Raw genomic sequence first — 16,026 nt, forward strand, 5'->3', positions numbered from 1 at the left:
ATAAGTGTTTGAATAAACAAATGGGTAAAAAAAAGAATGACCTCTTCTTTTTTAACAAGCACACTTTACCATAATTGTTATCTAAAACTGGTCTTCTTGCCTCTTGTCTATCAGACCAGCAATCTATATAGTATACAGGGACTGTATTAATTTTCCTAAAAATTAGCTTAATTAATGTCACTCCTTTATTCTTAAACATTCAATAATTTCCTTTTATCAGAGACCAATTCCTTAGCTTTCAGACTGAGCTAGCTCTAGTCAGTCAGTCTGTATACTTCTCTGGACAAATCAGTCTTTTATGCATCACCTAAACTAGACTCTTCCTAAACACAATGTGAACTTTCTAACACCTCCGTTTCTATTTTGTTATTCTTCCACATGGAAAGCCAGCTTTTCTATCTGCCCCTGTCCATTTATTAAAGCCCAGTCAAAAATTGCTCCATCTATGAAGCCATCACTTAAAAGAATTGCAAATAATGACTTTTTATCTTTGTAGTGCTATTTTACCTAAGTTTTTAAGCACAGATTGGGTATCTGTGTCAGTGGGTGTCCATGTATGTGCATGCATGTCAATATAACCACCAAAATAAAAACTCCCTGAAGATAGACATATAACAGTCTCTTAATGTACATCCTGCTCTCGTTTCACAGCATCCAAATGGTATCAGCATATCATGATGAGAAAACCTCAGAAAGATTAAAAACTTACTTTAATAGGACAATCAAAAGTCTCATGAAATTCTTCTCCAGAATATAATCCAAATACCTGAACCTAAAAATTAAATAGATCATGTTAGTTCAACATGACAATAGAAAAGACTGCTGAGTCAGTGAGAATACATATTATTCAATTATAATAGCAACTAAAAATAACAAAAGTAGAACATTTAATAATTCTAATACCCTACCATCACTATTAAATTCTCAGGGTAAACAATTCCATAAGGGTGAGAGCACTCTATTGCTATTAAGCTTTCATAAGCATCCTATGGACAAAATTCCCTTCACTCATTACAAATTTATTAAATGGATGCCAACCTTCAAAAATGAAGTAGATATAAACAGGTTACTAATATTCTTTTATGAACTTCCCATAAGTTATCCTAAAGGAAGTATTATTTTATCCCTTAAAGGAAAAGGGAGCATGTGCATATGTGTGTGTGTACATATACACATATATATATCATATACATATACAGGTATATATCAGCCACGTAGATCAACGTGGTAAAAGGTTAGGTGAACTGCACTTCATTTTCAATCTTATGCTAAATCTAGAGTGTATAAATGAAATATTTAAGTTCCCACTTATCAGTGCCTACCTTAAAGTTGTTTCAGACTACTTTGTTCATATTTTTATGATTTTTATGAGTCCTTCAATTAGACCATAGCAACAAAAAATGAAAAGGAAATCTGAGGTATAATATATACACTGTAAAGGATACAAAAAATTAATTTGCAGCTTGACACATTTTTTTTATGATATCAATCTAACCTGCCCACCATCAGTCAAATCAAGAAACAGAACCCATGAAAACCCTCTGTGCCCTTTCCTGACTAATACTACCTTCAAATTAACCACTATCCTAGAATACATCACCATGGATAAGTCATGCTGGTGTTTGAATTTTATATAAGTGGAATTATGAACTACTCCACTGGCTTCTTCATTTAAATTTTCCCCATGGGATTTATCTATATTGTTACATATAGTAGTAGTTGGTTCACTGTCATTGATGTATGGTATTTAAATGTATAGCTATAATTCATGTATCCCTTCCACTAATGACCACTCGGGATGTTCCCAGATTGGGGCTATTATGAATAATACGCTGAAGAACACTCATTACAAATACTTTGGTACACTTTTATGCACATCTATAAAGGGTGTATAACTTGGGGTGGAAATGCTACATCATAGGTTGCAAACACATTCACATAATAGACAGCCAAACCACTTCATAAACTGATTTTAATCAATTTATGTACTTGCCAATAGAGGATGATAATTTCAAGAGATCTTAAAGACCTGGAACTAAGTAATAGTATTAGGGCCAATGGGAACTATTTCCCAATACTTGAGACATGTTCGTTCTTCTAGTCTCCAGGGTAATGTTGTTATTTTTTTTTTCTTTAAATTTTGGAGGAATTCATCAGTGAAGTCCTTTGTGTCTAATGGCCTTGCTTCAAACAAGGTCTGAATGCTTGTGCCGCCCGAATTTCTTATGCTGAAATCTAACCCTCAAGGTGATAGTGTTAAGAGGTATTACTTTCAGGAGGGCTGTGCCCTCATGGGTGGGTTATTAGTTTCTTTATAAAAGGAATCAAGGGTAATAGCTAGACCCTTATTCTTTCTGCCTTCTACCATGTAACAATAGAATATTCATCCTTCTGCTATGAAAACACAGTGACAAGGTGCCACGTTGGAAGCAGAGAAAGCAGCCCTCATAACACTGAATCAGTACCTTTATATTAGACTTACCAGCCTCCAGATCTGTGAGGAATAAGTTTTTGTCATTTAAAAATAACCTAGTCTAAGCTATGCTGTTACAGTAGCACAAACATGCTAAATAAGAGTTCTCCATGAGGTTTTTATTAACAAATTTAATTTTTATATAGATATAAGACTATCCAAGCTTTCAATTTCTTCTTGTTTTAATTTTAAGTAAATTGCAAGGGGTTCATTCTTTCAAGTCACAAGCAAAAAAATTCACTCATATTATATGATTTTTGGAGAAACCTTCATGCATTAACAGATAAAATCTTCAAGATGTTCCACTCATTTTGCGACTATTGCTTTCATGTATTTGTGCAGGTATCTTATTTGAGTTCCAGTAATAGCATATGATACAATGTAACCCAGAGGGAATTTGATTTACCTTGAAGTTGTCTCTTTTTGCCATGTCAAGAATACATTCTAAGAGAAAACCTCAGGGTAAATATGTATTCTTGACATGGCAAACACAGATATGCCTACTACCACTTTATGTCTCATTGTTCAGAGTGTATAAAGTCATTGTTTTTATATAAATGTACAAGTACAGGATATACTGAATTTGTTACAAAACAGTGGTTAAGAAGTAAGAAAAGGGAAGATTTGCATTCAGGTTTGACTTCACCATGGGAAATTTAACTTGACAGATCCCCAAAACTCTAAGAAAACTGGGTAAGAAGGTCTTGTAACACCTGAATCTTAGTGAAGGGAATCAACAAGTGGCCCCCTTAGTGAAGTGTCCTCAGTATGTACTACTACTGAAGTTGTAAGATGAATTTCCCTTCTAACAATTGATCCTTCTCAGCACAATAATGTCACAACACAGTCTTATGTCAAGCCTTATACTCCTACCACCTTACATCCCTAAATGTTTTAATATGCTTTATTTCCACGGTTTTCAAACCTGATTAAACATGTAAAATCCATGGATACAAATGGTTGGATCCCACCATAGCAAATCAAACTTTTAAAGTGATTTTTTTTCTCATTATTTATTTATTTTTTAGTTGTAGTTGGATATAATACCTTTATTTTACTTATGTATTTTTATGTGGTACTGAGGACTGAACCCTGGGCCTCTCACATGCTCGGAGAACGCTCTACCAATGAGCCATAACCCCAGCCCTAAAGTTATATTTTTAAAGGTTCATAATGGACACTACATTGCTATGGTTGGAGATCTTGTTCTATCTCATTTGATCCTCACAGCCACACTGCCAGGGATAAGATCAAACACCAATGTGCTTGTTTAACAGATGATTCTTCAGTAAATTAAATGACTTGCCTAAGGTTATACCAATCATAAGCATAGGAGTTGGGACCAGAACCCAAGTACTCTAAAGCCCATTCTTCTACATGATATCTTTATATCATATTTATATCTTAATAAGATAGCTTAAAATTTGCAAATAAAGATAATTTTTCTCACACCTTATTAGAAGAACAGAAGAGAACAAAAACAACAAAAACCAACATTCAAAAGCCTTAAATAGAGAATGTGAATGTCAGAATTTGAATTAAGGCAACTCAAAGAAGTTGAAAATAAATTAAGACTACTCATTCAAATGGATAAACTTCCTTTTGCCTATAGATGTGTAAAGATATTTTCAAGAATAAGGAATTTCCATTGTGCAGAAAAATATGAGATGTAAACAAATGATGCATAGGCCTACTGAAGAAAACTGACACATCAGTACACAAGCAGATAAATACTAGGATTGTGGATCCAATGGTATCATGAATTTCTAGGGATAAATGTCCTTTTAAAAATTATGAATCCATATTGAAGATACAAATATGTATGGATATATAGAGAGAGAAGAGGAGAAAAGAACAAAGCCAAAGACATTCTTAGAAAACAGGAATTGTTATTCATCACTATTCTTGAGAACTAGCCAGAAGCAAAAATGCCACCACTGGAGGAATAACTACACAGGATAGCTTCTAATACTATGCTTAACTGAATAACATTTACCTCCATTGCTCTTATATTCTATTTTCATAAGGAAACACTGCAACTTCACAAGACAAATTTCATTTAAAAAAATCAGTGTCAGTATTATGGTGATTTATAAAAGTGTCAATGTTGTGGTTCACTTCACTAACGTCATATCCCAAACTAACTGGTCACAAATTAGACTACTAAAGTTAACATAGTCCAAAATGATTGAGTCATTTCCTTTCTGTCTCTTTCTTTATTTATTTGGCCATTTTGTTGGCAAAAATCAAACTTTTCTGTGAAGGGAATCTCTTCAATGATAGCCCAGACAGTTTTGGCTTCCAGGAGATCTCAGCTAAGAATCAGAAAATTAAAGGTTACAACATAGAGGACCCTTTTGATAATGGTGTCCCCTAGAGCTGCCCTATCAACTTGCCACAAAAATACCTAATGAAGAAAAAACATTAATGACAAATGGCTTTATAGCAAATCTCCAGCAAAATCTTAGAAGAATTCTTATGAACTACAGAGAGAGCCACATAAGTACCACAGGGAGTATGTTATATGTTTTACTGCCTTAATAAATAAAACCTAACCCTAATGGAACAGGAAGGAATATGTATAGTCTTTCTCTATTTTAGCATGGAATTCTATACATTTGTCAACTAAAAAACCATGACATACCCCACTGGACATAGAGGAACTATGACCAAAATGGCCAGAACACCATACAACCCCTCTGGTTCACATTTCCTCCTAACAACCTCTCTCAAACCCCAGCTTCCAAATAAAAATAGGTCAAGAATGAGAACAGGGGTGCCCATGCAAGCTTTCATTACATCTTGAGCAGTAGTGAACATGACCCTCGCAGGAGAGATTGCTGGTTTTCATACAGTCCACCCAGGTAGAAAATCAGGGAGCAGGGAGTGATAACAGGGGAGCCTTCCACTTCCCCAGGGAGGGCTGCCTTCACTGAATTACTCCAGTCAAAGGAAATCAGGCTCATTTGAAGACCCCTGTTGTCAATCTAAGAAGGTGATTCTCTAACACCCAAAATAAATCAGGCAGGGCCAAGAAAAAGTCTGGCACTGAATCTGTTGCTAACATGGAATCAGGAAGAGCTCTTCTCCCTGTTATGAAATAGATAAAACAAAAGAAACAAAAAATACACAATCTATTTAAAAAACTGTAGAACACCACTCCAAAGACTCAGAGAAAAATTATGCTTTTAAAGATGATGTAATGGTAACCACTAGCCAAAGAAAAATTAGAAAACTATTTGGAAACCCCAACAGAAAAACAGGGTGATGATAATGATAACTTCAGTGATAACTAACAATTACTATTTCTTCTGTACCAGTAATATCCAAGTAATTTACAGATATGAACTCATTTAGTCGTCCTAATTATCATAAAGTAGGTATTGTGATTATCCCTATTTATAGGGGAGGAAAGAGACTGAGGCACAAAGAGACATAAATCACTTATCTGATGTCATACAACTAAAAAGAGACCACATTACTCCATTCCTAACCACTAGGTAGTACTGTCCAATACTCGAAGGCATATAAGAAGTCATAATTGTTGTTGTTTTTTAAATTACATATCAGGTTGATACGAAAATAGAGCCAGAAGAGAGATTCCAGGAAAATTAAAAATGCAAAATAGAATAAAAATCTATTCCACAAAGCAATAAGGAACAAAATTGACACTGGAAGAAAAGCAAAACAGCAAAGTAATAAGTAGAAAATCTGTCTCTGACTACAGAGAAATCAAAGGATAAAACCAATGAGAGAGTAAAGTGTGAATTTAACTTATTATGTAATATGACCACTTCTTCTTACAATCTGTGTGTATAAAAAAAAAGGGAGGGGGTTAACAGTACTTATCCATTCTACCTTTTGCATGGAAAAAATTAAGTACCATAATAGAAGAGGGAAACAGGCTAGGCTACAAAGAGGAAATAAATGGCCAAAAAAAAAAAAAAGGTGATTTGTAATTGAGTGGCACCTCATGACATTCCATGAAGGTCTCCTTTTGCACCCCCTGTCCAGCTGAAGCAATGGAGGAACTGGGAAGCCAAGCAATGCACACACCTCAGGGCAGCAGAGTAGGAATACCAGCCCAAAAAGCTGAACACAGCTTTGCACTTGGCCTCTAAGCAATACTGCCTCCAGCCTTGTATTATTGAATTTCTTTGAAGAAATGAAAACAAATGGAACTGAAGTAATAATCAAAATTATAACTGAGGTAAACTTTCCTGAAATGAAAACAATACTTTAGTATATGGATCAAAAGGATTTACTAAGTTCCAGAAAAAATTAATGAAAAGAGACCAAAACTAGACATAAAGTGCAAAAATGAATTATAGGACCATTTATTATTGCTGTTTCTTCTTATTGTTATTATTAGACAAGCCTATTATTATTATTATTATTATTCAAGCTCCAAGGCCTACAAAGTGTCAGAAAAATTAGAGTAACATCTCCAAAATTTGGAAAGAAAAGATTCTGACCCAGAATTTTATAACACTAAAGGGAACATATGCAAGAGATGAGAAACCCTGTATGTCTTCATCCTGAAAGTAAACCTATAATAATATGCCAGTAAAATGAAACTGAATATATATGTAGACACATACACATAAGATAAATGCATTTGTATATTTCAAAATTTAGAATACAACTACAGAGAAGACATGGGGAAAAAAGAACAGAAATGAGTCCCTGTGAGCAAACAGGGTAAATTTTAACCAACTCTTTTGAAGTATGACTTCAAAAATAAATGCAAATATCAAAGGTTATCTTTGAAATAAAGATAAATAACTATTTATCATAACACACTCAAAAAGCAAAGATCGCAACAGCCATTTAAAGATGCATTAGGGCTCTATCTGAAGTGTGTGGAGTAAAGATTTGTTCCCAGGATGTAGGCTCCCTGTTTATCTCTCTTATTGTTTCTTTTGCTGAGAAAAAACTTTTTAGTTTGAGTAAGTCCCATTTGTTGATTCTAGTTGTTAACTCTTGCGCTATGGGTGTCCTATTGAGGAATTTGGAGCCTGCTCCCACAGTATGTAGATCATAACCAACTTTTTCTTCTATCAGATGCCGTGTCTCTGATTTAATATCAAGCTCCTTGATCCATTTTGAGTTAACTTTTGTGCAAGGCGAGAGATAGGGATTCAGATTCATTTTGATGCAAATGGATTTCCAGTTTTCCCAGCACCATTTGTTGAAGATGCTATCCTTCCTCCATTGCATGCTTTTAGCCCCTTTATCAAATATAAGATAGTTGTAGTTTTGTGGATTGGTTACTGTGTCCTCTATTCTATACCATTGGTCCACCCGCCTGTTTTGGTACCAGTACCATGCTGTTTTCGTTACTATTGCTCTGTAGTATAGTTTGAAGTCTGGTATCGCATGGAAATGGAAGGCGATCCTCAGGGTTATACAAAATGACATATAAGAGGAAAGGAGGGGTAAGACAAGATAATTCAAATGGAAGAAGTGATTTACAGTAGAAGGGGTAGAGAGAGAAAAGGGGAGGGGAGGGGAGGGGAGGGGGGATAGTAGAGAATAATACAGACAGCAGAATACATCAGACACAAGAAAGGCAATATGTCAATCAATGGAAGGGTAACTGATGTGATACAGCAATCTGTATACGGGATAAAATTGGGAGTTCATAACTCATTTGAATCAAACTGTGAAATATGATGTATGAGGAACTATGTAATGTTTTGAATGACCAACAATAAAAAAAAAAAAAAATAAATAAAAATTTAAAAAAAAAAAAAAAAAAAAAAAAAAAAAAAAAAACAACTTAGCGAGACTATCTGTAAAATAAATAAATAAATAAATAAATAAATAAATAAATAACAAAAAAAAAAAAAAAAAAAAAAAAAAAAGATGCATTAGGGCGTCTGGACTTGTGACTCAGCAGTAGAGTGCCTGCCTAGCATGTGCAAGGCCCTGGGTTTGATCCTCAGCATCACATAAAAATAAATAAATAAAATAAAGGTATTATGTCCAACTACAACAACAACAACAAAATATTTTAAACAAAAGATGCATTGAGACTGGATAGCTGGGATTTATCTTTGTAAACATCCTTGGCTTTAATCATCATTACTCACATTAGTGTATCATTCTGTATTAGTTTCTCAATTTTCACAACACTCATTAACCTATGATAATGACTGGCTAAAATAAACATGTGCACTCTGAAGATTTACTTTTCGTTCTATTAATGCTAATAAAATGTGAGAAAACCATTTTTTAAAATACATCATGGGTCGATATGAAAATATGGCAGTCATAAACTTTACTAAAATAGGCAAACAAAGGTGTGTGTTAACAAGGGTACCATGAGATATCTTGGGGTCATGTCACTATGCACCAGATGAAGTAGTTAAAATATTCCATTTTCACAGTAATTCTTCAACATTTCTGAAAATTCCTAAAATATCTTAGCAAAAACTCTATATGCAATTAAAACCTTAAATATTCTCTTTCATCAAATTAAACTGGTTATCAATCTGGAATAAATTTTTTGCATTTAAGAAAACAACATGAAAATTAACTTTCTTTGCAAATACATGAACATAAAAGTGTTTCAATAGTGTGGATGATTTTTCTCAATTTCTGCACAAACTAACTCTTTCCTCCTCTCCTCTGACAACTACGTTCATCTCAGAATTTCACAAAGTACTGGAAAATTTGACAGTGCTTTTTGAAAAGCACTAGTGTTCCAATTACTGTTTCAAAAGACTCTTTGGGCAACATTAGACTTCGATATACAAAATGCATTCTCATATGTCAAAAGGATTTCACGTTGCTTTTATTAATAGATTAATAAGTATAACATTGTTAATAGATACAAATGGTTATAACTCTTTTTACTGAGTATATTGTTTTTAATTTACTCATCTTAATGGCCCACTGAATTTAAAGCCCATAAAAATACAAAATTAGATTAGGAAATCTCTATTCAGTAGGGAATACGTAAGGTTCTATAATGATTCTTAATGCAGTCTCTTCTTAAACTGTTATTGTAGAAAAGTAGCTTAAATACACTGTGCATTAGAATTTTATCATTGCAAACCAACATTAGAAAAGACTTCCATCGACTTAAAAACAAAAAAGACATTCTTATAAGTGAAAAATCAATCACTGCAACCATTAAATGTCACAGCTCAACATCAGCAAGAAGCACTGATAATTGTTAGTTATACACTGCACAAATGATGTATGTCCTCGGTCAAGGAAGTAGGTGCCAGGTTTTTAGAAAACTGTACATATATTGATTTTACATTTATTTAATGTGGCCATTGTAAGACACTTTATTCTTCTGATAAACTATGATTGCTTATCAAAAGATTCTATAATTCAAGAGAAACATTCATAACTTGTGTGTGAAAATGAAAACCACCAGCCTACAGAAATCATGCCCACAAAATCCAATTTTGTGGATTTATGGCAGAAAGGCATTAAGCTACTGTCTTGCAGGAACTGCAGACTAGTCACTGAGGTGTAAGTGGCATAGAAGTAATGATTAAGGTGACACGTCACCCTGCCACAGCTGTTAATCAGCTTAATACTAGTTATATTATTGACATTCTTGTAATTACATTTCCTAAGGCACATTTGTGCAAAATATATTTTACTTTAATAATAAGCAATCGGAAGCAAGTCCAATATTCAAAAGAATAATCAGGGTTCTCTTAATGCAGGTATATAGTAAGCAGAATGCATTTCCGATCACCTGGGGTCAGATAAAATCATAGCACTCAGTGCTGGACCAGGAACTTGGGACAGGACCCTGTCCTCACCATACCTTGCCATCCTCTGAACACACACCCATGTGTTCTCCGCTTTCATCCAGGCTAATCTGATTTATCTTCACAGGACTCTATAAAAAACAAACAAAAAGGACACATAAAACTTCAGAAAACCATCTATCAATAATCAAATACCTTTGCTCTTTGTAAAATTTAAGTGATATAAGTTGTTTATTAGTTTTATCCATGAATCAGAGATGTATTCTATTTTGCAGATAATTACAGTAAAATACACCTTTGTTTCACAGACATGTAATAAGTGCAGAAACCCCAACTTTTTCCATATTTTCTATTTTGTATATTTAAAGTATCAGCCAAAATGTTATTTCTTACACATTGAACGATGCTGCTGAGAGACATTCCCATGTATAGGATGAGACAGCTGGCACAGAATCCTTCACATCTGGATCCCTAAATCATGGCACAAGCAACACTCTAGTGATGCAGTCCATGAAAAATAAGCTCACTTTTTTAAAGTTCCTAGAATGTTGGAAAAGGAAAGCTCCTTGAAGACAGGTATGTGGTCCATTATAAAGCCCACAGCAAAGACCCACAACAGAGAAAAGAGCAGAGCCAGGGCTACAACCCTGAGAGCAAGAAGTGAAGACACACACTGCAAAGGGAACACTGTTTTGGGCAGTCAACAAACTGCAAAGACAAAAACAAATGCTGCACTGGGAAAGCACCTATAAGAGCAAGGCTGACTTCTGGCCAGGGAGTCTTCCTTGGATTAATGCTTCCTCGAATTGAATATCTTCTGTCAACAGTTCCCTCATTCTGACCTTCTCTGTACCAAACAACATTTTAATATCCATTTTACTCTCTTCAAGTACAAATCCCATATAGCTCTGATTGTATTTTAAACAGCAACCTTTTATGATCTGTTTCAAATTACAATAGGTGCATGTAGACTAGATTTTTTTTGTCCTCTTCACTATAATACTATCTACATGTGACAATTTAAATTGTACGTTAAATTCCTTAAAATTTAAAAATTCAGTTACTTAGATGTAACATGTTAACTGCTCAAAAGTCATGTGACCGGTGGCTACCATACTGGAAAACACATGGATCACAACATCTTCCTCATCACAAGAGCATTCTATTGGGCAGTGCTGTTATACCTACAAAACTGAGACCTAGTGCTGAATGCAACCAAGAAATCAAGCCTTCATCATGAGATCTTCTCCCCCACCCACCCACCACTTTTTTTTTTCTTACTGCAAGTTATAAGTAACTTTTCTTTCCTTACACATGTCAAAAGTTACGCACTTGTTCTTGGACTCCATTACTGAAAGGTTCAGGGCCTGTCCTAACATTCTCTGAATCACATTTTTTTTTAATTTATTTACTTATTCTAATTTGTTATACATGACAGCAGAAGGCATTTCAATTCATACTACACTTATGAAGCATAATTTTTCATTTCTCTGGTTGTACATAAAGTAGAATCGCACCATTCCTGTCTTCATACATGTACTTGGCGTAATGATGTCCATCTCATTCCATCATCTTTCCTATTCCCTGGTCCCTCTCTTCCCCTCTCTCCTCTTTGTCCCATCCAAAGTTCTGAATGACACATTATCTGACATTCGGCTTTAGAAGAGATCAGCTAAGGACGATGACCTTCATCTCACTAGGAAAATGAAGCTAAAAGACTTTATGTAGGTGGTCTAAAGCTAGGGTACTAAGTGGCTGAACCTTCATTACAACACGTTTCTCCCTGGATAGAAAATTATACCATCACATTAGCAATATTACAGGGGGAAAAAAACACAACTCCATTAAAAGTATGATAATCCCCTTTCCCTCCTGTCTCTGCTAGCAACAGAAGATTTTTTAAACTTATTTTTCTACCAATGATCAATATTCATTGATTCATTTCCCTGACTACTAATATACTTAAGGTGTTTTTCTTAGTCTATTGGTCAATTGATTTGCTCTCCTCTAAAATGTTGGCTCATTATTTTTCTATTAACATGTTTCTTGTTTTATATTCACCCAGACATTATATTTGTTTTCTCCTTTTCTCCAAAGATGGTTACTGCTTTATTTATTATATTTATGTCTTAAATCCTCTTGGGATTCATTTTATTTTCTGCCAAATGGATACCCAGTTAGGCTAGCCCCAGTTATTAAATAATCTATCCTGATCTACTCCTGAAGAGAACTATGTTTATCGTATAATAAATATTCATATACAGAGAAAACCTTCTCCATTTTTAAGAATGATCTCTCTGTCCATTTTTATACCAATTCAACACTGATTTAATTAAACAGATTGCATATAGTATGTCCTGACATCTAGTAAGATAAGCTCCTGTCTCAGTTTCCACTATTTTGCTTGGCTTTATCAAATATTCATTCTTCCATATAAATTTTAAGATAAAATGACCCAAAACTGTTAAAGATAATGGTCACTATTCAATTGAAACTTACTTAATCCAAAAGGAACATATAACGTACTGATATGCCCTTCTCTTTACTTCCATGACACCACATTTGTCTGGTTTTCTTTTTAAATTTCTGGCTGCTCTGTCTGTCTCTTTTGCTGGATATTCTTCCTCTCCTGATTTCCATATCTAATAGTTTTGTCTTTGTGTCTCTCCTCTTTTACATCTGTACTCAATGTTGGTATTATTTGTTACAGACGATAAAATGACTCCTAAATTTATATCTACAGACCTTATCTCTCCCTATTCCAGAACAATATATGACTGTTATTTTATAACTGTACTTGGATGCCTAATAGGTATTTCATCTAAAGTATAACCAAACTTAAGATCTTCATATTTCCTTCTGAAGGGGATCTTCCTGATGTGCTCCCCATCTCAGTTAATGACTTTTACATTTTCCAGTTCCCCAAGGCAAACACCGTGGAGTCATTTCTGTATCTCATCTTTCTTTCCCACTCTCTATCATATCTGTCAGAAATTCTATCACCTCTTCAGACAAAATTTATCAAGACTTCAACCACATTTCACTATCCCTAAGTTGCCATCCTGGTCCAAATCACTATCATTCTTGTACGGATTATCATAAGAGTCTCCTCAATAGTTGACCTTGCCCTGCCCTAACTTTCCCAAAGTGACACTGTTAACTGGTTCAGAAGATGTTACTACTTTGTTTAAAACTCTCCAGTGCCCCGCCCCATCTCAAGATTAAAGCCAAACTTTTTAGTATGATCTGTAGTCACAAATGATCTGGCTCCCGCCCTCCCTCCAACTTCTGACCTATTGCTTCTTCCCCCTCCTCCTCTCTATTACAATTATGATGACCTTTTGTTTCACCAGCCTTTGCATTTGTTTACCCTATGCTTGTAATGATTTCACATTTGCTCTTCAGAAAACAAAAGGAAAAATTCCCCAAAAAACTATTAACAAAGCTAGTTTATCCTAGAAATAAAAAGCTGGTCTAACAGAGAGATATCAATCTGTGTGTGTGTGTGTGTGTGTGTGTGTGTGTGTGTGTGTTTGTGTGTGTATTTTGTTTTGTTGGTACTGGGAATTAAACCCAGAAGCACTCTACCACTGAACTATATTCCCAGCCCTTTATTTTAAAATTTTGTTTTGAAAAAGGGTCTCACTGTTGCCTAGGCTGGCTCAAACATGGGATCTTCCTGCTCAGCCTCCCAGGTCACTGGGATTATAGATGTGTGTAACCATGCTCAGTCAGTATACTTTTCTACATTAATAAAAGACAAAAATAACAGGTCCTCTCAATAAATGCAGAAAGTAGTAAACTCCTAGCATACAAGGAGAAAAATTTGTCAGTCTCATAAAGGGTATTTATCAGTGGTTAGCAAATAAATTGTACTGCACTTAATAGTAGACTGTTGAGACCTTACCTTTTGTTAATGGTACTGATTCTTCTAATCCATAAACACACAGCATTCCTCTATTTACTTAGATTTTCTTCAATGTCGTTGAACAAAGTTTTATACTTTTCCCTTTAGGTCTTACCTTGTTTGACAATTTCATTCTAAGTACAGCAATGACAGTAACCTCCTTCCTGACATGCACAATCCAATTAACACAAATAGACAAAACAATATTACACATGTGGGGGAGCACACACAGGGTGTAAAACAAACAAACAAAAAATCTAAAAAGTTCTTACTGTAAAAGTCAACATAGGGACTGCCTCTAGGGAAGGGAGAAAACTGTGATCCAGAAGGGCTGCCAGGTCTATTTGTGCAGAATTTGTGCATAATACTTTTCCATTTATCACTGGCCACAAAACAAAGACCAGAAAATAATGTGTAATTATAATAATCACTTCTGCTTTGAGAAGTCATTTTATTTAGTTTCATTTCCAAGGATGTCAATGTTATAATCCCTTTATCTGTAGAGGATTCAGTCTAAGACATCCAGTGGATACCAAACACTGGTACTGAAACGGAAGATCTGATGCCAAAACAGCTACTAAGTGACTAACAGGCACGTAGCATATACAACAAGGATATGCTAGATAAAGGAATGATTCACACTCCAGGTAAGATAGCAAGAGATTTCATTTCACAACTCAGAACAATGATCAATTATAAAATATTTGTTTCTAGTGCATTCCATCTAATGTTTTCTTTTGGACAGCTGACCAAAGAAGAACAAAAACATGAATAACAGAGGGCTGCTATAGCTGCTTATTTACCTGTGTCATTAATAAATTCTAAGGGTTGGGAGTATAGCTCAGTTGTAGAGCACTTGGCTAGCAAGGCCTTAGTTTGATCCCTAGAACGGTGGAGAGCAGGGAGGGTGGGGTGGACATTCTAGTGTGACTACACTGTGGTTATATAATTCTTATATTTCAAAATTTTAATGATGTCTCTTTATTATGGTGGAGATATGAGGTATCCTCCAAAAGCTATTGTATGAGCAATGCAAGAATGTTTAGAGGTTATGACTGGGTTACAATAACCTTAACCTAATCAATCCATTAATCAATTGCCTGACAGGGATTAACTGAGTAGTAACTATGTAAGTAGGTAGGGTGTGGCTAGAGAAGGTGGATCCCTAGAGATGTGCTTTGGTGTATATATTTTATCCTTGTGGAGCAGACAGCTCTCTCTGCTTTCTGGTGCCTTGTTCCTAGTTGCTTTCCTCTGCCAAACTCTTCTGTCATACCTAAAGCCCCAAGGAATTGAGCTGGCCTTGGATGAACTAAGACCTCTGAAACTATGCGTCCCCAAATAAACTTTTACTTCTTAAAACTGTTCCTGTCAAGTCTTTACATTACAGCAGTGAAAAAGCTGACTAGAACATTCTTTGTAACCTAAGATATCATAGCTTTAAAATAATTCATATTCTTTACTTCTGGATATATGTACATTTTAAAAACCATGTTATTTGTATCATTTAATGTCTCTATATATTTCTTTACTGTTTTCTTCATCTATCAGACTAATTAAAAACGTTTTAAATTTAAAAACTTCTTATAGTTTTGTCCATTTCTCCTTGAATTTAAAATGAAGTTTGGTTTTTATACTAAATGCTACACAATTTGGCATATCAAAGGGTTTAACTGTTATATTTTCCTTTTAACTTGTAAACAAAATCAATACAATATGCCTTCTACTGGTTAATGTTCTTTTGCTTTAAACTCTATGTTTATTCTGTTTCTATTGCCAACAGGCTTATTTTTGTTTGGCTTTTTATGATGTATATTTCCTCACATCTTTTTGATGTAATATGTCCAATGCTGAGGCTTTTTTTTGTAAGAATATCTGACCTATTTAACACAGCTCTAGTTACTACA

General features: G+C 34.6%; 1 protein-coding gene across 1 annotated transcript in view; it reads right to left on the bottom strand.

The window, feature by feature from the left end:
• Vps41 (VPS41 subunit of HOPS complex) overlaps nucleotides 1–16,026 on the bottom strand; it is a 165,466-nt gene that overhangs the window by 84,793 nt on the left and 64,647 nt on the right. Inside the window, exons 5-6 of the mRNA XM_026387619.2 lie at nucleotides 10,269–10,343; nucleotides 710–772 (exon numbers count right to left, since the gene is read on the bottom strand). Coding sequence (XP_026243404.1) covers nucleotides 710–772; nucleotides 10,269–10,343 — 138 coding nt within the window. The remainder of the gene's footprint in view (nucleotides 1–709; nucleotides 773–10,268; nucleotides 10,344–16,026) is intronic.

The sequence above is a fragment of the Urocitellus parryii genome, chromosome 3, assembly GCF_045843805.1.
Source record: "Urocitellus parryii isolate mUroPar1 chromosome 3, mUroPar1.hap1, whole genome shotgun sequence".
NCBI lineage: Eukaryota > Metazoa > Chordata > Mammalia > Rodentia > Sciuridae > Urocitellus > Urocitellus parryii.